We start from the raw sequence: 24,652 nt of genomic DNA on the forward strand, positions 1-24,652 counted from the left end.
ATCATTTTGATTTTCCATGTCACCAGGCTCTAACTCAGTGCCTTGCATACAGTTGGTGCTCGATACTTAAGTGTTGATGAATGAAGGTCTATAGGACCCCTGACACACAATACAGCCACCAGCAGCACTCATTTCATCAACTACAGGAAGGAAAGACCCTTGTCTTCTTCTTCTTCTTCTTTTTTTTTTTTTGAGGAAGATTAGCCCTGAGCTAACATCTGCTGCCAATCCTCCTCTTTTTTGCTGAGGAATGTTGGCCCTGAGCTAATATCTGTCCCCATCTTCCTCCACTTTTTTTTTTTTTAATATGTGGGACGCCTACGACAGCATGGCTTGCCAAGTGGTGCCATGTCCGCACCTAGGATCCGAACCGGTGAACCCCGGGCCGCTGAGAAGCAGAACATGCAAACTTAACTGCTGTACCACCGGGCCAGCCCCAGACCGTTGTTTTCTTAACCTGCCTGTTGGGAAGGGCTTTCTGGTAACTAACCCAGACTCTTCTACTACTGAAGGGCCTGCTGCCCCATTTCTTTCAGGCCAGTGTTGATTTCCTTACTGCCTGATTTTCTGCATACCCACCAAATACTTTATCTTCGTCCCAAATCCCTGCTCTCCTGTCTCTTTCCGGAATTTGTTTTTGCCTTTTTGTTGGCTCCTCCCCACTGCTCTGACATTTATGTCAGTGCTGTTAATCCTCCAGGAGAACATGTGGTTTGGTGAGCCTTGAAATTAGAAGAAAGGGGTTCTAGTTTAGGATGTGCCACTTTCTAGTTTTGTGACCTCTCTGAACCTCAGTTTCCTCATCTTTGAAATGAGGATCATTTTGTTGTCCTAACAATTTTTCAGAACAACCATGAGAATGAAAAAAAAAAAAACCCATATCATTAAATTCTAACATTTAGCAATTGTCCAAGTGATTTCACAAACCTTACTTCATGTCATCCCCACACACCCTGTTAAGAGAGAGAGAGAGAGAGAGCGAGCCAATGTACCCATTTTACAGATGAGGAGAAACAGGGGGAACGATGAAGTAACTTGCCTAAAATCATATAGCTGCTAAGTGGCAGAACCCAAACCCAGGCCTTCTAATTCTAAATCTCATGAGCATTCCTTCTTTGGGGAAAAAAATCCCAACCCAGCAAACAGCCTATGAAGTGCTATACAAATATGTTATTATCACTTTGTGGCAAGGGTGAATAAGCCCAAAGAAGCATTATGCCTGACGCTGAGTTGGCTGGCTGGGGAAGGCGTCTGTCCTTTCCCATGGCGCCTCCTGACTCACCTGTTGGACAGGTAGGGGGAAGGGGAGAGTGGTGAGTCTTACCTGCTCAGAGCTAGGGTGGGGCAAGACACACCCCATCCCTCCCATTGGTTCTTTCCTTAGTCTCACTGACAACACCTTGCCCAATCAGGAGGAGGTAACCTTCTATCTGCCAATAGGTGCGGAGTTAGGCTGGAACCTCAAGTTGGAGGCCGTCCCCAGAGCCGACTGGCAGTCCCTGGGGCCAATGGCCAGCGGATAAACAGAGGTGGCGATGGAAGAGAACTGGGCGCGAGGCTCCGCCCCTCGATGGGACAGTCAGGCGAGGCGGCCTGTGAGCCCGTATTAGCGGGTGGGCGTCTCCCTCAGGGGCGGAGCTTCGAGGGGGCGAGAGGCGTGGCTTGGCTGTCAGGTCCCTTCGCCTTTTGTTCGGTTACTGAGTTGCTGCCTTGGCCAGAGTCCGGAGCAGCCGCCGCCCGAGCGCGCCGAGCTCAGTTCGCTGCCCGCGCCGGCTCCCAGCCCGGCCCGACCCCTACCCAGCCCGGCCAGGCTCCACACGCAGGTGCGGACGATCGGGGCAGGTAGCGCTGGGGCGAGGGAAGGGCGGCGAGCGGCCGATCCCCGCCGTCTTGGGGCAGGTGAGGGCGGGCGTCAGGGGGCGCCACCCTGCACCGGCGGCAGGGGGCGCGCTGGGGTCCTGGGCGCGGCGACTAAAGGGGCGCGAGGTTTCGGGCCGAGTGCGCTTGGGGGCTCCGTGAGCCGGAGATCTGGGAAGGGTGGAGAGGGATCAGGGCAGGTGTCTCCGGGGTCGCGCCTCCCCCGGGGCCGCGGAGCTCGCCCGATGCCGCGTCCCTGACTCTCCCTGAGTCCTGCGGGGAGACTTTGACCTGCTCCGCCTGCGTCCCAGGGCTCACTCTGTAGTCAGGAATTTACTGTTTGGAAACTTGCTGCCCCTGGTCTCTTTGGGGCCACCCTCACCCCACCTCACGCGTCATCCTCTCCTTCCCTCCCTCCCTACTCCCCCAGGCCTGGGTGGGGCCCTATTGTCTGCTCCCGGCTTGCCCAACTGTGGGGGCCGAGCGCACATTTTCCCAGCGACGCGGGCCCCACCTGCCGAGCAGGTGAGCACACGGAGTCCAGAGGCTCTGCCCTCCCAACTCCCGGAGCCTCGTTGGTTCTGTGCCTGCGGCGCCTCCCTCCCCTCCTGTGGGTGCCGGGCCAGGGCTCCGCCAGGGGAGGTGGGATGGGATGATAGTGGGACTGGCGCAGAGCCCGGCTCCACGCCCAGCTGGTGTCTGGCACCAGTGGCTCGGACGGGGGTCTGAGCGGAGGGGTCGTGCATGGGTAGAGAATTGACTGGCCCAGTTTCCAGTAGATGCCACTTCCAGAGTGTTGATATAGGAACAAGACCATCCTTCTTCTCTCCTCTTATTGTCGGAAAAATCACCCAAAACAAACTTTCCAATAGGAAGTATTCAGGGCAGCTTTCTCTGGGGGTTTTCCTGCCTCCTTGCCCAAGGCTTTCCCCAGGCTTACGGGGTCCTTCTTCAGCAAAGCCCCCTCCCCCAGCCAGCCTGGCTGAACCGAGGCCAGTGCCTGCGCTCTGACCCTGCCTCCCCGCCCCCACTTTCATCCTGTTTGCTGGGCCCCTGAGGCCTGAGGTGGGGGCCGGGGTGGGGGGGGGGCCGAAAGGGGAAGCAGCTTCTTCCTTCTCTTCCTGCCTCCGGGGACCACCACACCCCCTCGCTTGAGGCCTCGGCGAGTGGCTCTCTCCCCAGCCCTGCCCCCCTCCCCAGGAATGGGGGTGGGGCAGGGCCGGGCCAAACAGACGAGGGTGGGGGGAGCGATTGTTCTTTTTTTTCCTCTACCCCATCCCCCACGTTATTTAGCTGGCTGGCAGTTGAGGCCCAAAAGCAAGGAGCAATGGGGCTTGATTTCCATTTGATTTCTGGATTCCCAAGGTGCATTCCTTCTGGAGGCTTTGCAGTCCGTCCCCCACCCACCCCTTTTCCTGGAGAGTTTGATGGGGAACGTTGGGACAGGAGGAAGGCTTTTAGGGGGAATGTTGCAGGCAGAGTTGCATTGGTCACCCCACCCCCATTTCCTGAGAGCCCCTTTCCTGGCCAGAGTTGGGGATCTCCCTCCGCTTTCACACAGGTTTTAAAAAATCTGACGTGTGGTCTTTTTGCTGGGATTTGGAGCCCAGCCTCCTTGGGGAACAGAGGGGGAATGTAAGTGCCAGGTTCTCCCTCAGTCCTGGGGGGAAGGGAAAATTGGGGGGGAATCGGGGCTGCTTGCCCTGACTCGCTTGGGAAGACCCTACCTCCTCTTGGGTGGTTGGAGATGGAAGAGTGGGGGCGAGGGTCAGACCCTCCCTGCTCATGTGCCCCTGGGCAGGGATCAGGCCCCGCCCTGGGTTAGGGGGAGACTGAGGAGGGACCCCCATCCTTCTTCTGCTCTGGTGGGTGGGGTACCTCTGGGGAGCCACAAGGGTATGGAGTTTGGGCAAAAATAACCTGTTTTCCCTCCTCTCTGCCAAAGTGGAGGAGGGGAAGGCATTGTAATTACATTGGTTCAATGATTAGTTTAGCTAATCTGGTTTGTGGCTGTGATGAAAAGATAATACTGAGGAAGTATTGCTAGGAGGTGCCTGGTGAAAACTGGCTGCTTACTGGACAGGAGAGAGAAGGGAAAAAAGGCAGGGGCCAATTAGTCACTTCTTGCTGGACCAAGCCCTAGCTTGGGTGCCTTGAGCCGTCTCCACCCCCTCCACCCCGCCCCAGCCACGCACCCCAGCTCCACCCTGTTCCCTCTGGAACCTCTCTTTGGGCTTCCCCGGGGCTGAGGCTTTGAGAAGGCAATGTGTAGGAATGGAGGAGATTCAGACCAGGCTTGGCAGCCATGGGGAGTAGATGCTCGAATGGGGGCTGCAGGGGATGTCTCCCCTGGCCTGGGAGGGGTTGGGCAGAGGAGCTACCTTAGAATGAGAAGAGGCAATTGGCTCACCTGCGGGAGGGAAGGGCTGTTTATTCAGAGAGAGATTATAGTCAGGCAGTTTTGAGAAGAGCTATCTGGGCTTGGGTTGAGCTGGGTTTGAATCCCACCCCTGTCACTCATTACCTGTGTGGCCTTGGTCAAGTCGCTTCAACTCTCTGAGCCTCAGTGACCTCCTTGGCAAAATGGGAATAATAATACCTACCTATGCAGTAGGTACTTGACACATGGTTACCTAAAAGGCAAGGGGGGGACTTTTCAGATACCAAACACTTTGATGAACTGTCCTCACTGAATCCTTATGACTGTCCCTAGAGGCAGGTATCCTAACTCCATTCAACAGATGAGGAAATTGAAACTCAGGGAAGTTAAGTAACTTGGCCAAGGTTGCACGGCGAGACCCAAGCAGGGTCAAGACTTGCATTTGGGTTCTTTGGCTCCAGACCTAGAGCCCATCCTGCTGTATCACCCCCACTGTGAAGAATTTTTCTGCCACCCCTTTTTAAGAGCCTCTGCTTGGGCGTTTGGTGGAAGAGAATTTGGAAGGGCCCAGGAAGGTGTGTATGGGTAGCGAAGGTGGGAGCAGGTTTGTCAGGTGAGGGTGACTCATGTCCTGGCCTGCAGCACTCTGAAACCTCCCCTGGGGCTCGGTGGAGGGGGTTGTTTCCCCAAGGCCAGGGGCTGTGGAGGAGGAGGTTGGGGCGCAGAGAAGAGGGCAGGGGTCCAAGCTCCTGGTGCTCCCTGGCTTGAGCAGGGCAGAGCCCTGGGCTGTTCTGGGCTTGTCCCTGTATGGGAAGTGGGAGTTGTCTGCCTTGCTGGGGTCTGAGGCTGTGCCAAGATAAAGGGGGCCTGCTCCTGGTGGAGCGGAGAGAAATGAGAGTCGGATTTAGGACGGGGCCAGCGTCCCGCTGGATTGTGCCAGCCAGTGCTGCCAGGCTGCTCTTGGGCGGGGAGCCGGCCGTCTTCTGCTTTGGAGCCTGGGGGACTCTGTGCTGGGAGTAGGGGTTTTCGACTGCTGGGGGGCCTTTCTGAGGATGGGGATGGGGTCAGCTAGAACCTTGGTCCTCGAGGGAGGGGCTGGTGTCACTGTCTTCTCTGACCTGCTTGGCTCTGGCACCTGCCAACGGGGTACCTGACCCCAAAATCAGGGTTCTGTCTGTGTCGGCACAGCCTGGGTCCTGGGCCTATCAGCACTGGGCTTCTGGGTCCCTTGAAGTCAGGGGGGATCCCGGGCATGGGGAGTATTGATCCTGGAGAAGAGAAGACTGCAGGACTTGATGTGGCAGAGAAGGAAAGAGAATGAACTCAGTCTGGCTGATTGCTGTCACCCTGATTGCAAGAGGCTGATGGGTTTGTAGTTTTCTGTCACCCCCCGAGGCCACAAGAACATCTGGAAGTGATGCTCCTGTGGTTGGAGCGGAGGCTAGACAGGAGGAAGACCCTCCTGTGAGAGAGGAGATCTTGAATTGAAGAGCCGGGGAGAGAGGGAGGCTCAGAGCTGACTCTTTTCTGAAGAGGATGAGGAGGGCACCATCCCTCTGAGCTGGGGAGGCCATCCTGCCCCAGGAGAGAGGGCAGGCAGGGATCCGTGCCCTTTGGGGTGAGTCTGAGGTCTGTTGGGGTCCCTGGGGATACTCTTAGTGGTGTGTCTTTTGGGAGAAGAGGGCCCGGGCAGTGAGAGGGGCAGGTGTCCATGAGCAGGCTGGCCCAGTGACCCCTGTGAAGAGAAAGAGCAGTGTGGCTGGGGCAGCTCACTGGGGTTGGTGTCCCTGTAAGGGACACTGTGAGGCCTCTCTCCTGGGACGCAGTTGAAGCTGTGGAGGTCTGGGGGCATGGACTGCCCCAGTTTCCAGCAATTTCCTTGGCCGGGCCTGAAGAGAAAGCTCTGTGACCACTCATCTTTGCTCCTGGCACCTCAGCCGTTGGGGGCCCTCAGGGCTGGAAGGTCAGCTCCCTGAGACCTGCGTGTGGGTTACATGGCCTGCTTTCTGTCCCCACCATGGGCACAGCGGTTTATTGTCTCCAGTGAGTGGCGGGGAGGGGAGGAGAGTTGGAACAGGGCTGGGCAATCGGTACCTGCTTATTTGGGGGTGAACAGGGGTTGGACTACACGACTCCTCCTCCCTCTTGATTGAAAAAGTAATATCTGATCATTTTACAAAGCAGTTGGGAAGTTTAGAAAAGTTTATGAGAGAAGAAAAAACATCTCCCATGATGCCACTCCGTCGAGGCAACTACCGCTAACATTTCTTTCCCTTCTCTTTTCTTAGCATCCTCTTGTTTCTTAGCCTCGATCTCGATGATCTCATGCTCTGCGTACAGTAACAAATTCTATCCAAACCTTTATCTAAATCCGAGTTTTCTCCAGCAAATGCTGAACAGGGAACTAATAGTCGGGTCTTCTCTGCGCTTCCAGGAGAAGGCCAGGCGGCCACCCCTGCAGGATGAACCCCTGGGCAATCACATGCTAGGGGGTGGATGCCAGCTGGGGTCAGGGCTGCCCAAGCTCCCTGGAGGTGGTCAGGTGAGGACAGGGGGCACTCGTGGCTGGAGATACGTCACTGACACACGTCATCCCCTTGCTGTTGTTTCCCGAGACTAGGTGAAGTGTTTTTCCATTCCTGGGAGCCCTGGTTTGGGGTCATCTGCCGGTTTGGGATTTTGCCCACCCGGGGTCACCAGCTGGTAATGGAGCTCCAGCTGGAGCCCTGTCCAGGGGAGCCCAGAGGCTCCCGGGGTCGAGCCACCTGGCGGACATTTCCGCTCCTCCTGGTCCCCTTCGTTTTCCCACCCTGGTTTGTTTGCTTTGGGAAGGAGCCCAGAAGGAAGAAAACCAACAGCAGCTGGGTCAGCCTGACCTGAGCCTCCCCCACCCCCAGCCGGTCCTGGCGACAGCTTGGGCTGTCCTCCAGACCGGAAGTGAGGGTTTTCCTCCGGAAGTGCAGGATGGGCTCCTCTGTCTTCACTGTCTCCAGGGCCCTGGCCATGCATGGCGCCTGCTTTATTTAGTCTCTGCCCCCTTGGAAAGACCAGTCTCGGGGAGGGTGAGACCACAGTCTCTGCCAAGGAATCTCTAGTGTGCAGGAGTTTCCTCCTGGAGTCGCCGGTCTGAGGGGAGAGGCCTAGTTGGGAAGCCCCAGCCTGATGGGGGAGACAGGGCTCCCAAGGGAAGAAGTGACGTCTGTCTCTGTACTTTTCTAGAGTCTGTTTCCATCTGTGCTTGGGACCGCTGGCCAAATCTCAGCTGGAGCCAGAGACAGAGTCGGGAAGGGTGGGGGCTGACCCTGTTGAGCCAGCCTCTCCCTGGGGGCTGCTATGTGGGGAATGTCCATGCCTGGCTGGCCTGACCACCCCTGGCTGCAGGAGGCAGCACATATGACTGGGGTGAGGGCAGTGCGGTGTCTCCACCTGGCCTCCTCTCCCCTCCCAGGACCCGGACATAGCTCCTCTCCAGCCATGCTCCACCCCACCCCAGGGACTCGGGCCTAGGGCTCGGAGGCAGCTCCCTGCCTAGCCCTCGTCTGAGGTCAGGGAAAGGAGGCCTGGGTCCCAAAAGAGCAGGCTGGCTGCCAGGCACCTTGCCAGGCCTGTCTCTGCCGGCCACTTCCTCTGTCATTTCTTTGGTTCTCTAAGAGAAAGACGGTTGCCTGGGCCTTTACTGTGACAGGGCTCCCATGGTCATGGGTGTGTTCGAGCCATAAGGAAATTGAGTGACTTGCCCAAGGGCACAGGGCCAGGGAGTAATGGCCCTGGATGGAGCCCCTCTCTGACTCCCATGCCCTCCCGCCCTGCCCATAGCTTCCTTCCCCTGTCACTGTCTGAGCAGGTGATCCAAGTCTGCACCGGGTGCTGGCCTCTGGCCCAAGCAACTTCGGGGGACCTGGGCCTGCCTGCTCTTCTCATCCTCTAATGCAGGGTTTCAGAGCCTGGGTCCAGCATGCCTCTTGGCAGCCCATTCCTGTCCCTATTTCCAGGTGTCTTACTGACACTTGGCGCCCTGCAGCCCAGCCCAGCTGTGCCCGTCACTGATGGCGGGTGCTGGTGGGGGCAGGAGCCTGATGTAGCTCTGGTGGGAGTTATTTTTAACGTTAGGGCTGGGCCACACTCTGCTGGGACAGTCTTGGCTTTAGGGTGCCCACCGCCAACCCGCTTGGTTGACCGAGCCAGGGAGGAAGAAGGAATGAAGGGCAGGGTATGCCTCATTGCTTGCTCGAAGATTCCTACCCAGTGTGGACCATTTTGGGGGAAGAAGGGTCCTTTGCACACCCTCTCCAGGTCCGCATCTTCCGTCTTCCTGTCCCTTGCTGTTCTCCGCCCCACCCTGTGATCTTTGAACTGGCTTCTTCCTTCCATGTTGCCAACAATAGAGCGTGTGCTAAACAAAGGCCCCCCATTCAGCTCAGACAACCGCTCTGTGTCTGGCTCTGCCCGTCCCTGGCCAGGGTGCATGGGCAGGGCCCGCGTCTGTCTCACCCGCTTCCACCCTGGCTCTGTCCAGGGACACTGTGGCAGGTCTTACTTCAGGTCCAGGGTGGAGAGGGATGAGACCAAACTGGGTGCGGCCCCCTCCACCCTGGGAACTGCAAAAACAGCACTTGTGTTTCTTGTGGGAGAATTTCCCTGGTTCTCCTGGGGAGTAGGTGGGGAGAAAGGTGGGGCTGGTTGACCGTCCTGCCTGAGGTCTAACTTCTGGCCTTCTTGTTGCAGGAAGAGCTCTCCCCATGGTCCTTCCCTCAAGGAGAGTTCTGGTGTGTGTCCTCTCTGAGTTGCTTTCCTGCTCTGCCCTTGCCCACCCTCCGCCTTCTCTTATCCATCCTGAGAATCCTGCTTCCTTATTCCTAGAGTCTTAGACATCAACATTCCTCTGAGATCACCTGAGCCACCCTTTCTGTAGGTGAAGCACAGAGAGGGAAAGTAATCGCCCAAGGACACCCAGCAAGTTTGTGGCGGAGCTGGGACTAGAAGCTGGGACTCCTGATTTCCCGGCCCCTCCTCTGCCTCCCACTGTGAGCACCCTAGGCCTCTCCAGCCCCGCCTTGGCCAGGGGGTTCAGCTCCAGCCATGCCCCCATCCACCCTGCCCCTCGCTCTCCTCTGCAGCAGGGTGTCTGGCCCTCGCTCCCTGACCCTGGGCATCCCTCTCTCCCTGGATCCCCAGTGAGGAGTAGGGGGCGGCCCTGCCTCACACAGTGAAGCAGACCTGGATTTGAGCAGTGACGCCATGTTCTCCATGTGGATCCTCAGGTTCCTCAGCTAGAAATTGGGGTAATCAAATGCCTGCCAGAGTCGCTTCCGGGGAAGCAGGAGATTCATTTGTTAGTAAACACACGGACACCCCTCCCCCGTGGACCCTTTGACCTCCCTGTGGCCTCTGTCTCGCCCCTGGGCGGCTGTCCAGCCCTCAGCTTCTCTTGGCTCCAGGCCTGGGTGGGCGGGGTGGTGAGAGGCCTGCTGAGGCAACGCCCCTCCTGTGGCCAGCCTTGACCTCGGTGGATGTTGGACACAGGGCCAGAGGGAAGATAGTCCCTGAGGTTCCAGGCCAGGCCCACGCCCCTCTGGCGGCTGAGAAGCCCCGGGGGTAGCAGCCGGCTTTCCTGGCGAGGGCCTTGCGACTTGCACGACCTGCCCGGGGTGTTTTTCCTGCTCAGAGCTGCAGATGTCCAGTTCGTCTGGAGACTGAGGCACAGCGTCCACTTTGTCTGGCAAAGTGGAATCTAAAGGGTTAATGCAACTGTATTTACTACAGAGGCAGCTTCACCTGCTCCCGGCTGGGCTGTCCCAGCCTCCTGCGAGTTCTCTCCTCCCTGGGCGGCTCTGTGACAGGCTTGCTCCTCCCAGACTCTCCTCTATTCTCTCTCTCCCTCCAGGGAGGCGGGGTGCTGGGCAGTGTGTGGTTAAGGTGGGGGTGGGGAGCTCCTCCTGAAATAGCCACACTTGGCCAGTGCCTGGGAAGCAGCTGGACACATCTGGTGGCACTGAACCTGCTGTCTGGTGTTCTGGGCCTGCTTCTGTTTATCGGCCTGAAACTCTGAGTCATTGGGGTGATGCGAGGGGAGGAAAGTGATGGCTGGAGCTGCTCGGACTCCTGCCTCGGCCTGTTACAGGTATGCTCACGGCAGGGGAGGAGACCTGAAGAATCCTTCATCCTCCTCCTTGAGGGTGGCACTGGGAAGACATATCCCTGGTGACCTTTGCTCCTGGGGTGGGGCCAGGCTGCACTGGCCACCCCACCCCTGTCCTCACCCCATCCCCCAACACAGCAGGTTTGAGGTGCTTGGGGCTGCCACCTCATGGCTGGACCAGCCTAGGGTCTGCGTGCTGTCTGAGGTCACACTGGTGTGCAAAGCCCACAGACATGGGTGTCACTCGTGCCTGTGCCTGGGCCCGGCATTTCTCCACTGTGCTACTTTACCTGGTGCAGCCTCAGTTTCCCCATCTGTAAATGGGGAAACAAGCACATGCCTCAAAACCTGCTTTTGAGGCTGGTAGCATTAGTGAAAGGTCTGGCACAAGGAGGGCCCTCCCTGGAGCACAGCTCCCCTGCGCCTCCTCCCAGGGGTGGGACGCCGGAGGTCAGCTCCCGAGACAGGGCAGCCGAACAGACCCAGTGGGAATTCACCTCCCTGGTGCAGAGTGGGGCCCAGCTCTTCCTTAACCTCAAGTGCCCCCCAGTCCCTGCAGGGAAGGGAGGGGCACCTGAAGAGCAGTCACTGCTGAGGCCTGCCCCGCTCCATACCCTCACTCAGCTTCGAGGAGGCCAGGAGGGGAGAATACGCCTTTGGGGAGAGGCAGTACTGGTGGCCACAGCCATGGCCACCATTGTGGAGTACCTACTATGCACCAGGCACCGTGCTGGGTTCTTACAAATATGGTCCTCGCAACACCCTGCGAGGGAGGTGGTCCTACCCCACTATACAGATGCGGACGGAGGCTCCGCGGAGAGCTGAATTGTCCCAGTAGCATGTGGCTGAGATTTGAACTGGTCGGTGGGACCCAGAATTCTGGGAAGGGCTTCTAGGAGGTGGGGTGCTGGAGAGACCGGGGTCTTAGGGCCTGGGCCTCTGGGATCACTGGTGATGCTGCCCCATCTGCAGGAAAGTGAGATCCTAGGGTCTCTGAGAGAGCCTGGGGCGCCCTCCACTACTCCCAGCAGGCTCCTCGCCTCCCCAGAGAAACCTGTCTGGCTCCTTCCCTGCCTGACCTGGTGTCCTGTCCAGTGCCTGGGGTGCAGCTGCCTCACTCCACAGCCTTTCCCAGGGAGACCCAGTGGGTGGGGGTGGGTCTGTGGGACCCCAGAAGCTGCTGGAGGCCGTGAGTGCTTTCTGCTCTGGGAGTGTTGGGCAGGGACCGCAAGGTGAGTGAGCCCAGGCCTGGGTTGCGGCATCTGGCCCTTTACTGCCCCACCCACCATGGAGTTCACCCCACCCTGGCAGGAGGTCAGAGACGCAAGCCCAGGACTCACACATGGGTGTCCCATGATGGTCAGTCTCTCCCTGGGCCTGGTGCTCTTCTGCCCCCACCTCCATCCACGGCAGCCCACTGGGGCCCTTACGGCTGTGGTAGGGGAACGGGTGACAGGCAGGGCCTGATGATGGGCTGAAGCTGGGGGCAGGGCCAGGCGGTGGGACGCCCCACTGGGGCTGGCTGATTTCCCGCCCCTCCTTTGTGTCCCCAGCAGCTACCATGGACGTGATGAACCTGATTGAACAACCCATCAAGGTGACCGAGTGGCAGCAAACGTACACCTACGACTCGGGCATCCACTCAGGCGCCAACACCTGCGTGCCCTCAGTCAGCAGCAAGGGCATGATGGAGGAGGACGAGGCCTGTGGGCGCCAGTACACGCTCAAGAAGACCACCACCTACACCCAGGGGGTGCCCCAGAGCCAAGGTCGGGATCCCTGGGGACTGTTCCATGGGAATATTCCAGCAGAAAACCAGGCCGGGCTCTGGAGGGAGGTCCGAAGAAAGAAGGCGGACTTTAGGGGGCTCCCAGTCTGAGGGGGGAGGCACAGGTCCTGTTCTTAGAGATTCACCCGGTCTGAGGGAGGAGGCACAGCTCCTTCAGGACGCCCCACCTGGGAGGGAGGCAGATTCCTCTTCCGTGAGCCTCTGGTGTAGAGGGGAGGCCTCGACCCTGTCCTCCAGTCTGAAGGAGGAGGCCTAGTCCTTGCCTTCCATGAACTTACAGCACGACGAGGGGGCATTACTACTGCCCTTAGAGAACCGTGGTCTGCGGGGAAGACACAGTCCTTTTGCTCCAGGACCCTCAAGTTTGATGGGCAGGCAGAACTCCAGCCCTCAGGGAGCCCCCAGTCTGGTAGAGGAGATGCAGTTCTCAGGCCTGGGGGCTCCTGGTGGGGGTGGGGAGGAGACTAGGCCACCATATGCTGACATGCGCATAGGCCAAGGCCAGGCAGTGGGGTAACCGACCCAGTGCTGGGGCTTAGTCAGGAATGGGGATGCCCCGCCAGCCCAGGGCACCCCGCCTGTGGGGGAGAGGCATATCTGGGTCCCAACGCCATCCACAGATGCCTCCAGGGCCCTGAACACTGCAGCAGTTGGGCTGTGGGAGCTGGGGAAGGTGCAGGGTGGGCTGGGGCACTATGGGCTCAACCTCTGCACCCCGGGGGGCTCCTCCCTGGCAGCAGGTGGAAGCCTCTTGGCTTGGCAGGGCTGGGCATTGTGTCAGTAGCTACAAGTGCAGCATCCAGGTGGGAGAGCCATGTGGATGTCTCCTCCTTCCTGGCTAATTGCAGGGTGGACCCTCTGCCTCCCTCCCCTGGGGCATCGGTGCCAGGGCAGGGTAGCCTGGGCACCTGTTTGTGGGACTCCCAGACCCACCCAGGTCCTGCTTTCTGAAACCACAGTCCTGGCTTTCCCTCTGATACTGAGCAGCCCTCTGGGCCTCTACGTGCCTGCCCATACAATGGGAGAGTTGCTTCCTCTGGGGATGATGAGAGTGTAATATATATAATCACGAAATTTCAGGGTTGAAAGGGACCTGGGTTGTCTCCTCCTATCCCCCTGATGGTTAAGAGCGGGGCAGAGAGTTGGGGTTTGGGCTCTGGAGTCAGGCTGTCAGAGTTCAGATCGCAGCTGGGGTTCTTCTAACCTCTGTGCCTCAGTTTTCCCATCTGTAAAGTGGAGGTAATAATAGTACTTACCTTATAGGGTTGTTGTAAGATTAAAAGAGAAAATATAAGAAGAGCTCTTAATTCACTGCTATGCACATAACAAGTACTCAGAAAATGTCAGCTCTTCCTATTCACAGTAATAATCGCTAACATTTTTGTAGTGATGTGTGCCAGGCTCGTGCGTCCTTTCTTTTCAGAACAGTTCACAACGCTTATCTCATTTAATTCTCATAAGAATTCCCTGTGATGGACAGAATAAGTGTTCCCCCGTTTACAGATGATGTAACTGAGGTGATGGTGACCTCCCCAAGGTCATTGATTAGAGGCAGAACCGCGAGTTGTCCTGGGGCGGGAGGCAGCCCAGAGAACCCGAGTGGGCTGTCTGCAAGGCGTGCCCTGCAGCATCCCCTGTCCACCTCCTGCTGCTCAGTCTCTGCCTATTGGCCCCCAGGTGACCTGGAGTACCAGATGTCCACGACGGCCAGAGCCAAGCGGGTGCGGGAGGCCATGTGTCCTGGCGTGACGAGTCAGGAGAGCTCGCTGCTGCTGGACACCCAGGTGGAGGGGCAGACCACCAACCTGCAGCGGCTGGCTGAGCCATCCCAGCTGCTCAAGTCGGCCATCGTACATCTCATCAATTACCAGGACGACGCTGAGCTGGCCACCCGTGCCCTCCCCGAGCTCACCAAACTGCTCAACGATGAGGACCCGGTCTGTGAGGGGCCCTGCTGGGGTCGGGGCAGGGCAGGGAGGGCAGAGGTCAAGTGTCTGCAGGGGAGGGCCCTCCCTGGGGTGGAGAGAGGTTGTTGACCTAGAGCCCCATCAGTGGGAAGAGTCTGACTTGGGTCCACCTGAGCTTTTGGGGGGGGTCTCCTGGCCCCCCCTTCTCACAGTGGCAGCCAGCCCAGCCCATCTGCTCACTTCCTCTCATCCTTGCTCCCCCTCTAAGGTGGTGGTGACCAAGGCAGCCATGATTGTCAACCAGCTGTCGAAGAAGGAGGCGTCGCGGCGGGCACTGATGGGCTCCCCGCAGCTGGTGGCGGCCGTCGTGCGTACCATGCAGAACACCAGCGACCTGGACACAGCCCGCTGCACCACCAGCATCCTGCACAACCTCTCCCACCACCGCGAGGGGCTGCTGGCCATCTTCAAGTCAGGCGGCATTCCTGCCCTGGTCCGCATGCTCAGGTACCCTCTCCTGTTCCTTGTGGGAGCCTGCTCCGCTTGGGCTTCCCCCCTCCCTTCCCTGGGCTTCCATGCATTTATTGAGCCCCTACCATGTGCCAGGTGCAGAACCACGCCCAGTGCTGGTGCTCAGCTGCTCACAGCCTGGCAGGGGAGACAGGCATGTAATTAGTAGGTTAGTTATCAGGTACGGTGTAGGCCAAGGCAGAGGTGTGTGAGATTGCTCAGAGCTGAGAGGCTGTTCACTCTGATGGCAGGGAGTTGGCAGATGAGTGGAGTTTAGCCAGCGTAGATGAAGGGAAGAGCCTTCCAGGCAGAGGGAATAGCATGTGCAAAGTATCTTGCCACCTTTATCTTTCCCAGCCCTGCAGTGTTGAGCAGCTTCTTTCCTCATCCCCATCCCAGGCTGCGAGTTCCCTGAGGGGGAGATGCTGATCTCTCTCCCCTCTGAGCCCCTTGCAGGGCCTCGCTAGCACGTGGCCTTCCACATGGTACTTGCTCAGTAGGGACTGCTGTTCAAGGGGACCTACTATGTGCTCGGCACTGAGCTGGGAGCCGAGGATCAGGAGGAGTCATGGTCCCAGGGGGAGAGGAGAGGTGCTGTGTGCTCTGTGCATGAGAGCGGGGCTGGGTCAAGGGACAGTATTTTAGCAAAAGGCTATTGCCATAGGGGTATCAGTATTGGGGAAGGCTTCCTGGGGGAGGTGGCCCACATTTCTGCCAGGGCTCTGGGCCCCGACTCACACTAACCCCCTGGCCCCGTCCCAGCTCCCCTGTGGAGTCGGTCCTGTTCTATGCCATCACCACGCTGCACAACCTGCTGCTGTACCAGGAGGGCGCCAAGATGGCGGTGCGCCTGGCCGACGGGCTGCAGAAGATGGTGCCCCTGCTCAACAAGAACAACCCCAAGTTCCTGGCCATCACCACCGACTGCCTGCAGCTGCTGGCCTACGGCAACCAGGAGAGCAAGGTGGGCCCCTCCCCACCCCCAACCAGGACCCGCAGCCCACCATTAAGGCCCCTTCCATCCACGGGCATATTTATATGTAGCTGCGGCCATAGCAAATGTACAGCTTTGCATCTGTTTTCTAGACGATATTTTTAAAATCTTTTTTTGCTATATTGTCCTCAAAACCACCCTCTGTAATGGCAAGGCTCATTTCATTAAGTGGAGGCCCCAGGCTTTATTCTGAGGGAGGGCATCTAGGTTGCTCCCAGTTCCACCTTTGTAAACAATGCTGTAATGAACATCTTTGGGTACACAGCTTTTCCCAAAGAGTGGAAAATTTTTCATCTGTAGGGCTAAGGGTTTTTAATACTTCTAGGCTTTACCCCGATTACCAGATTGCTTTCCAAAAGGACTGTATTGTTTTCAGTGCCCTCAGTGGCGATGTGTGTTAGGACAGTTTCACCTCATCCCTGCCAGCACTGTGTATTACCCTTTTTTCAAAATTTTGGCTTATTTAGTAGTCACAAAAGCTATTCAGGTTTTCGCTGAGGCTCAGTAATGACAGCTGCGTTGACCCTCTCGCCCTTCCTTGTCCCTTGTCATAGCCTCTGTCCGTCTTACACATATGCTCCCTCTTCCCCGTAGCTCATCATCTTGGCCAACGGAGGACCCCAGGTCCTCGTGCAGATCATGCGCAACTACAGTTACGAGAAGCTGCTCTGGACCACCAGCCGTGTGCTCAAGGTGCTGTCCGTGTGTCCCAGCAATAAGCCTGCCATTGTGGAGGCCGGTGAGTATTATGGACTGTGAGGTGGCCCATGTGGCCGGGAGGGCCAGCATGGGGGCCCTGTCTAGTGGCCAGGCTCCGTTAACTGTGTTCTCCTATGGCTGACTTGACCCCTGACCCCTGCCCCAGGTGGGATGCAGGCTCTGGGCAAACATCTGACGAGCAACAGCCCCCGCCTCGTGCAGAACTGCCTCTGGACCCTGCGCAACCTCTCGGATGTGGCCACCAAGCAGGTGAGGGAGACGCTCTGGCCTGGGCTGGCCTCTTCAGCCGCCTCATCCTGCCATCTTAGCACGTCCAGCCTCCTGTCCGGGAGTCTGACTTTAGGTGCCACAGGAGGCCTGGGACCTCTCAGTCTTGCCCTGTCATGGCTGAGGCTGGAAGTACCCTGAGGACCTTCATGGCTTTAGCTTAAGGCTCTACTCCCTATTAGGGATTTGGGAAGAAGATTAGATGAAGGGGGCTGATGTCACTAAGCTGGAGTTCAGGTGGTACTAGGGAAGCAGTTTTGACCTAGACCCTAGGGTGGGGAGCTATCGTGTGCCAAGAGACAACTTGGGGGCCCCAGTGACGTAAAAACACAATATAAGGAAAAATACAGTTTCAGGACAAGGCTCCTGGTCCCTCCTGCCAACCTGACTGCCTTTCCTAAGAGCCGCCCATCAGCAGACTGTTTATTGAGCAGCTGCCGTGCGCTGGACTCTGCTGGGCCCTCGCGGACATGGGCTCCTTTACCCCTTTCAACAGGCGGAAGTAGAGTTTGGGGCCTTGTTGGTTAGATGAAGAAACAGAGGCTCAGGGAGTTAAGTTATGGCCCTTGGTCACAGCTAGTAAATGACAGAGCTGGGATTTGAACCCTGGACTGTTGACCCCAGACCCTAGGGTTTTTCTGTTCCACCGCAAGGCCCACTGGCACCCCCTGGGAGAAATGAGGCTTCTGGATTAGGCATGTTTCCTGAAAGTAGGTTTGGCCTGGGGATACTGAGGGGCAGCGGTGAAGGCCCAGAAAAGTGAGAAACATGTCAAAGTGGGTGAGCTCGGCCGCTGAGGCACATGGCCTCCTCAACAACTTCCTCCTGGCCTCAGGGCCTTCCCTCGGCCTGAGTAGGGCTCTGCCTGGATCTGAGGATGCAGAGGAGGGGCAGGAGGGGTTGGAGGAAAGAGCCTGGAGCTTAGACACAGGCCTGGGTTCAGATCCACCCACCAGCTATGGGTCTGGGACAAGCCCCTCAACCTCTCTGAGCCTCAGTTGCCCCACAGGGTGGTGCTGCCCCTCCTGGATGGCAAGATCACGGGGATGGAGGTTCCCGGGCACACACAGGGAGGCCCCAGCGAGTGTCAGCTGAGTGGGCTTCAGACCCCGTTAGGCCATCTCGCTCGCCTCAGACATACCCGGGAGACTTCCTGGAGCTGGGAGTCTCCCTCACTCTCCGCCGCCTCCCCCAACCCTAGGAGGGCCTGGAGAGCGTGCTGAAGATTCTGGTGAACCAGCTGAGTGTGGACGACGTCAACGTCCTCACCTGCGCCACGGGCACCCTGTCCAACCTGACATGCAACAACAGCAAGAACAAGACGCTGGTGACGCAGAACAGCGGCGTGGAGGCGCTCATCCACGCCATCCTGCGCGCCGGCGACAAGGACGACATCACGGAGCCAGCTGTCTGTGCCCTGCGCCACCTCACCAGCCGCCACCCTGAGGCTGAGATGGCCCAGAACTCTGTGCGCCTCAACTACGGCATCCCGGCCATTGTTAAGCTGCTCAACCAGCCCAACCAGTGGCCGCTGGTCAAGGTACCAACTGCTGCTGTGGTGGGGGTTGGGGAGGGGGAGGGGCCCTCTGCAGCAGGATTAGGAGCTGTGTCTGCACAGGCACAGTATTGTAGCAGAGGCGCTAAAATCCAGTGGCTCCAAGAAGATGGCAGTTGGTTCCTCTCTTGTATAACGGTTTAGAACTCCACAGTGGCTCTGCTCGAGAGACCCAGGGTCTTTCCGTCTTGTAGCTCAGCCATCCCTCAGAGAGGAGCTTCCAAGTGTAATATGCATGTGACTGCCCTGGGCGGTCTCATTAAACTGCAGGTTCTGATTCAGTGGGCCTGGGGTGGGCCTGAGACTCTGCGTTTCTAACAAGCTCCCAGGTGATGCTGCTGGTCCAGAGAGCATCCTTCTTGTGTCAGAGGGTCTGGACGAGAGGCTTGTCCTCATGCAAGCGGTGGGACTGTATCATCCCTACAGATGCGTTCTAGCCCCGGAGAAGTGGGAAGGGGCTCGTAGTGACCAGAAAGGCACACATCACCTCAGCCCACACCCCAGAGCCTGGTCATTTGGCCACATCCAGCAGTGTGTTATGTGTCAGATGGCTGTGTGTCCTGCTAAAACTCAGGAGGGATATGAAAAAGGCAAAGGGTAGAGGGGATTCTAAGGGACATTAGTGTCTGCCATGGGGGGGTCAGAGGTGAAGGGGTGAAGCCTTCTCCTCAGGAGGCTGCCTGGGTAGAGGAGAGCCAGCTGGCAGGGGCTCCTGTTGGCTGAGTTGTAGACAATTTAGCAGTGCAGATAAGAATGACTCTAAGTGATTATATACATTGAATTAAAACAAAATCCATAGTGAGGGGAAAAGGGCAGCGTGTGGCCCCTCCTTGGGCTCGGTCCCTGCTGCCAGCCCACGGTGGGGGAGGGTTTGCATCCCGACCCAGCGCCTAAGCGATAAGTGGCCTTGGCATGTCAGATATTCTGTTCCCTCGGCATCATCTCTCACAGGATTTTCACCCCTGCCCTCCTGGCTTCTTGTTTTGAAGATCAAATGAAATGATCAATTGCTTTGCAAGACCCTGAGGGACCCTGGGAGGCCAGAGTGGCTCCTGGGAGATGGGGCACCTGGGGAGGAGACCTCTCCCCAGAGCTGCCCTGCTGGGGCCTGATGACAACATGAGCATCACCAAAGCAGGAGGCTTGGGCGTCACCATAGCAAGCACTCCCTGATAGTCAGGGTTTGGGGAGTATCAGAGAAGCAAGCCAGACTATGGTATCTGTAAGGGGAATTGAGACAGGGGATGAGGTGATGGTCAGGGCGGGGGGGCTGGTGGAATGTTCTGGACTGGGGTATCATTTTAGCAGAGGCCATTAGACATGAGGACTCACAGATGCTGTGCAATCAGGGACATGGGCTGGGAGTAGAATGACTCCCTGGAGATCTTCCAGCATGTCTGTGTGTGGCGTGGGGGACAGAGAGATGATAGGGGAGGGAGGACATGATGCTGGGAAATTAGGATCCTCCGGAGGCCCAAGAAACGCCCTGCTTGTTGTCCCTTTTCTTGCCAGGCTACCATTGGCCTGATCAGGAACCTGGCCCTATGCCCAGCCAACCACGCCCCACTGCAGGAGGCCGCGGTCATCCCCCGCCTCGTCCAGCTGCTGGTCAAGGCCCACCAGGATGCCCAGCGCCATGTGGCTGCAGGCACACAGCAGCCCTACACAGTGAGTGAGCTGTTGGTGCCTGTGGCGGCTCTCCCTGGGGGTCAGGGTGTCTCCTTGTGAATGTGTGTGCACATGAGTGTGTAAGTAGAGAGGCGAGTTGGAACTGATGCCAACTCCAGGGACCACCGAGGTTTGTCAGAGTGTCATGGGGCGTGTGGCCATGTTTAAGGGAGCCACCTGTCGTCATGCCCCGATGCCTCGTCTCGTGCAGGATGGCGTGAGGATGGAGGAGATTGTGGAGGGCTGCACTGGAGCCCTGCACATCCTCGCCCGGGATCCTATGAACCGCATGGAGATCTTCCGACTCAACACCATTCCCCTGTTTGTGCAGGTGAGTCTGGCTAGGTGGGCAGGAGAGGGCCCCACGCCCCTGCTTGTCCCCACTGCTGACAGGGGAGGGTTGGCAGCCACAGCTTGAGGGGCCTGGACCAGGCATCAAGAGACCTTTGGAGAAAAATGGCCACACCAGGGGTGACCACTTAGCAAACCTCGCATGGAAATGGCTTTCCAAGCTCAAAAGCAAGGGACGAGATCACAAATGAAAAAAATAATCTTGAGATTCAACCATATAAACATTAAAGCCATTTGTATGTCAGAAACAGCCTAAAAAGTATTAAAAAGTAAACAGCAAACTGGGAAAATAATTGTGAGCATCACAACAGATAAGAGTTTAATATCCTTCATATAAAAGAGCTCATTCATACCAGACCCCGTAGTTAATGGGCAGAGCTGGGAGTAATCCCCAGGCGGCTCCTGAACAAATAATGCTCAAATCCAGGAATTTAAAAAAATGATGTCCCCACCCTGCTACCATCCCATGAGAGCCCATTTCCCACTATCAAGTTGGCAAAGAAAAAAAAATGGGAGTGGCCTGTGCTGGTGAAGATGCAATGAAATAGTCAGTTTCATACCCTGCTGATGGGAGCTAAGACGTAAAACTTCTCCAGAAGGCAAGTTTGCAATTTGTGCAGGGAAGCTTTGACCAATTAGAACACGTCTGGACCTCTCTCCTTATGCTATCGCTTAATTTAAAATAGGGGCAAACAGCTAACAATCTCCATGTTACTGATAATAATTGAAAACAAACAAGATGTCCAGTGATGAGGGAATGGTTCAACAAAGAATGATCCATTATATACAATGATGTTGAAGAACTTTTGGCTTTTGAATTTTTTTCCCTTTAAGTCCTAGAGTTCAGAGTGAGGGATTGGTGCCATAGCCACCGCCAATCGTGATCCATGATGTTTTTTTGTCTTTGTTGTTGTTTTGCTTTTTAGCATTCTTTGTTTTTTATCAATATGAACGCAAAGATTTTTAGAAAAGCTTTTTAGTAATATAGGAAAATGCTTTCGGCTATAATGTCAGGAGAAAAAAACAGGAATCAAAATTAATGTTGTACTATGATGAAAATCCAATGGAAATACGCCAGTGTGTTGACAGAAGCTGTGTCTGGGTGGGGAGTTGTGGCTGGGTTTCTTTTCCATTTCTTTATATTTTTCTTAGACTTTCCACACTTTCTCATATGAGCTTGGGTTGTCTAGAAAGGGGAGGTGGCGATGGGCAGGGCTGTGAGGTGCGCTGCCGGCCTGCCTTACACCTCCTCCCCCTGCGCCCCCTCCCCCAGCTCCTGTACTCCTCGGTGGAGAACATCCAGCGCGTGGCCGCTGGGGTACTGTGCGAGCTGGCCCAGGACAAGGAGGCAGCCGACGCCATTGATGCTGAGGGGGCGTCGGCCCCACTCATGGAGCTGCTGCACTCACACAACGAGGGCACCGGTGAGGGGCTGGGCTGGGGGCAAGGGGGCGAGGGGGCAAGGGGGCGAGGGATCAAGGGAGGAGGCTGGGCCTCGTTCCCTCAGCCCGAGTGGAGGTAGGTGCTGACTTGGCTTTTCCTTTTCTCTCTGCTCAGCCACCTACGCCGCTGCCGTCTTATTCCGCATCTCCGAGGACAAGAACCCAGATTACCGTAAGCGCGTGTCTGTGGAACTCACCAACTCCCTCTTCAAGCATGACCCGGCTGCCTGGGAGGCTGTGAGTACCTGGGTTGGACTGCAACATATTGTTGTGCAAGTTGCGCACTGCATAAGGACAACACTTTTAAGGGAGCTCCTAATCGTGTCAACTTCATAGATTTTTATTTTATAATTGGATCATTTATGACAATGTCCAGCAGATGGAAGTAGTAGACCGGGTAGTAGTAGCATCTCTTTTTGACCTACTGAAGTGGCCATTTAATTTTGTTCTAAGTAATATAGTGTTTGAGGCTGGGGTTTCTTTTTCTAACTTGTGCACAGGTGCTGTATAGGCCAGTGGCTGCCCTGACTCTGGGTGTGGCAGCTCCCGGCACCCATTCTCCAGTCCTCTCCCCTCCCACCGATACTCTAGTTCTGTGGGTGCCCTCAAGCATGAGCGGTGGGACCCTCGACCCTCAGGGAGGTGCCTGAGGACAGGAGTTCATCAGGGCACTGGGTAACCCCTCTTATCTTCAGCTCCTCCACGGCTCTTTGCTTTGCCCCGGCCCTCTTTACAGGAGCGGCTCGCGCTGCCCCCAGCCCAGAGCCTGCGTTTTCCTCCTTTCCCCCTCCCTGACGTCTCTCTGTGTCTCCTTCCTCAGGCCCAGAGCATGATCCCCATCAATGAGCCCTACGGAGATGGTGAGTGTGTGCCGAGTCCTCAGGACCCCGGAGAGCCCTGTGGGAGGGGCTGTGTGGCTGTGGGCGAGGGAGAGGCACGTCTCCAGGACCAAAGGACCAGTGGCAACCACCGTGCAGCACCCCCATGTCCTCTAGGTCCCCTGACAAGGGAGTTTGGGGGGATCAGGCCCACCGGGGGTGAGCAGATGGAGAGGAGGAGGCTAAGGAGTCCAGACCCCCTGCAGCGTGGCCTGCAGACCTTGAACGGAGCCCTTTCTCCTCCCCAGACATGGATGCCACCTACCGCCCCATGTACTCGAGCGACATGCCCCTGGACGGCCTGGACATGCACATGGACGTGGACGGGGACTATCCCACTGACACCTACAGCGACGGCCTCCGGCCCCCCTACACCATGGCGGACCACATCCCGGCCTAGCCGCTTGGCCCCAGTACGGTGCCTTCCACTTTGCAGCCCTCCCTCATGCCTGCGAGCTGCTGAGACATGCTTTCCCGTCCTTCTAGAACCTTCTGCTCTAGGAGGCCCTCCCTTCTAGAACCTCCTTCTCTAGGAGGCCTTCTCTTCCTTCTAGAACCTCCTTCTCATGGAGGCCCTCTCATGTTTCTGTTGAAACCCTGGCTCCTTTTTGGGGGGAGCAAGTATGGGGCCTTTTGCTGTGAGTTCCCCTGAGGAAGGCAAGGCGTGCCTTGGCTGCCTTATTCTGTTATCTTTGCTGGTGGCAAGGAGTCCTGCCCCTTCTGTGGGTAGCAGGCAGGTGACACAGGGTGGCATGAGCTGTAGGGGACATAGGCCTGCCCTGACCCCGCTACGTCTGCCCCACCCCCCAGGTGCGGCTCCTTGTCAGAGAGGCTATGTGCAGGCGGTGGGGCAAGACAGAAAAGGGCCTGAGCCAGGGGCAGTGGGGCCGTGATTTCCTACCAAGCCCCACGCCTCCAGGGGGCTCCAGAGGGTCCTGTGGCCCTAGCCACCACAGCTTTAGACTCAAACCACCCACTCTGTTGTCCCCTGCTGACCCTCTGGGCTGCCCTGGACTCCACAGGGCTGTGTTTCCTGCTCTGGGTCTGATTTTTTTCACTGAACTCCACCTGACCAACAGTCCTGAGCCCCGTGGGGTCTCCAGGACCCAAGTTAAGACCCAAAGTCCCAGAATCCAAAGTTTCTCCTGAAAAGTTCAGGGACCGTGCGGGAACATGGGGTGGAGATGTGGAGAGAGTCCCCCGCTCGCTCCAGGATGCTGCCCGCCTCTTTCCAGGACACTGATTGGCTTGGCCCCCTCCTGGGCGGGGGGCCCGTGGACCCACACGACTGCCCTAGCTGACCCCTGAGAAGTGCTCTTGGCTGACCCCTCTGGTGTGCGGTGAGGGGCTCTCTTCCCCTTCCTGTTTCAGACTCCCGCTACCACCTCCTGCACATGGGGGTGGGGGCTGGGGAGGTCCCGGCGGAGAGTTTTATTATTGTCGCTTTATGTTTTTGGTTATTGGTTTTTTTGTATAGACCAAAGCAAAGAAAATAAAACTAACACACAGATCCAGTGGGGGCTGTTTAGGGGAGTGGGGTGGGGAGACCCCTTAGCAGCCCGGCGCCCTCCTTGGCCAGATCCCTCGTGTCCTCACGGCCGCCTTGTGTGTAGGAAAGACAGAGAGAGGGGCGTCTTAGGAGGTTGGGGGGGTGAAGAGACAACTGGAGGGAGCCCCCCCTTCGGGGCCACCAGGCCCTCCTCATCTCTCCAGTGGGCAGCCTCCTTGCTGGCCTCTCAGCCCCCAGCCCTGCCCTGCCCCTGTCCGGCCTGAATGCAGATTCAGCGGCTTTCTCCTGGGCATCACGTTCCCCGTGGCCTATAGCTTGGGGTCCAGGCCCCTTATTGGTCTGTGGTGGTTCGTCCCAGCCCCTGTCCCCCGACCCCCCCGCTGTCCCCTCAGCCAGCATCCTCCATGCTCTTTCTTGCCTCCTGATCTTTGTCCCTGCCATTCCCTCTGCCTGGAATGCCTGTCCCTGCTCACTCACTGGGATCCAGCTCAGACCTCACTCCAGGAACATTTCCTCCATGACGTCCACCTGTCCCGGCCAGGCTGAGCTGGTGCCCCTTCTCTGCTACATAGTCCCTGTGCATGGCTGTCATTTCACCCATCATGTTTCCGACTATCAGCTTATCTATGGTCCCCCACCTGTGTCCCCAAATTTTTCCTGGGGAGAGCTAGTTACAGCACCCCTG

At 57.4% G+C, this 24,652-nt stretch overlaps 1 protein-coding gene across 6 annotated transcripts; it reads left to right on the forward strand.

Moving 5' to 3' along the window:
• The first annotated feature begins 1,394 nt into the window (after nt 1-1,394).
• On the forward strand, nt 1,395-23,967 carry JUP (junction plakoglobin). 6 transcript variants are annotated; one of them, XM_070227289.1, is made up of 15 exons: nt 2,578-3,222; nt 8,963-10,358; nt 11,930-12,145; nt 13,843-14,102; nt 14,341-14,579; nt 15,345-15,546; nt 16,171-16,315; nt 16,442-16,545; nt 17,765-18,103; nt 19,631-19,786; nt 19,998-20,117; nt 21,411-21,561; nt 21,695-21,816; nt 22,400-22,439; nt 22,706-23,967. In XM_070227289.1, exons 3-15 carry the CDS (start codon nt 11,938-11,940, stop codon nt 22,855-22,857), a joined length of 2,238 nt encoding a protein of 745 aa, XP_070083390.1. In that variant the 5' UTR covers nt 2,578-3,222; nt 8,963-10,358; nt 11,930-11,937; the 3' UTR covers nt 22,858-23,967. The 6 variants fall into 6 exon arrangements, with proteins under 6 accessions (XP_005597461.2, XP_001917840.2, XP_070083387.1 ...); XM_070227288.1 differs by lacking the exon at nt 2,578-3,222 and adding an exon at nt 4,110-5,855; XM_005597404.4 differs by lacking the exons at nt 2,578-3,222; nt 8,963-10,358 and adding an exon at nt 1,395-1,823.
• Nucleotides 23,968-24,652: the final 685 nt, after the last annotated feature.

The sequence above is a fragment of the Equus caballus genome, chromosome 11, assembly GCF_041296265.1.
Source record: "Equus caballus isolate H_3958 breed thoroughbred chromosome 11, TB-T2T, whole genome shotgun sequence".
NCBI lineage: Eukaryota > Metazoa > Chordata > Mammalia > Perissodactyla > Equidae > Equus > Equus caballus.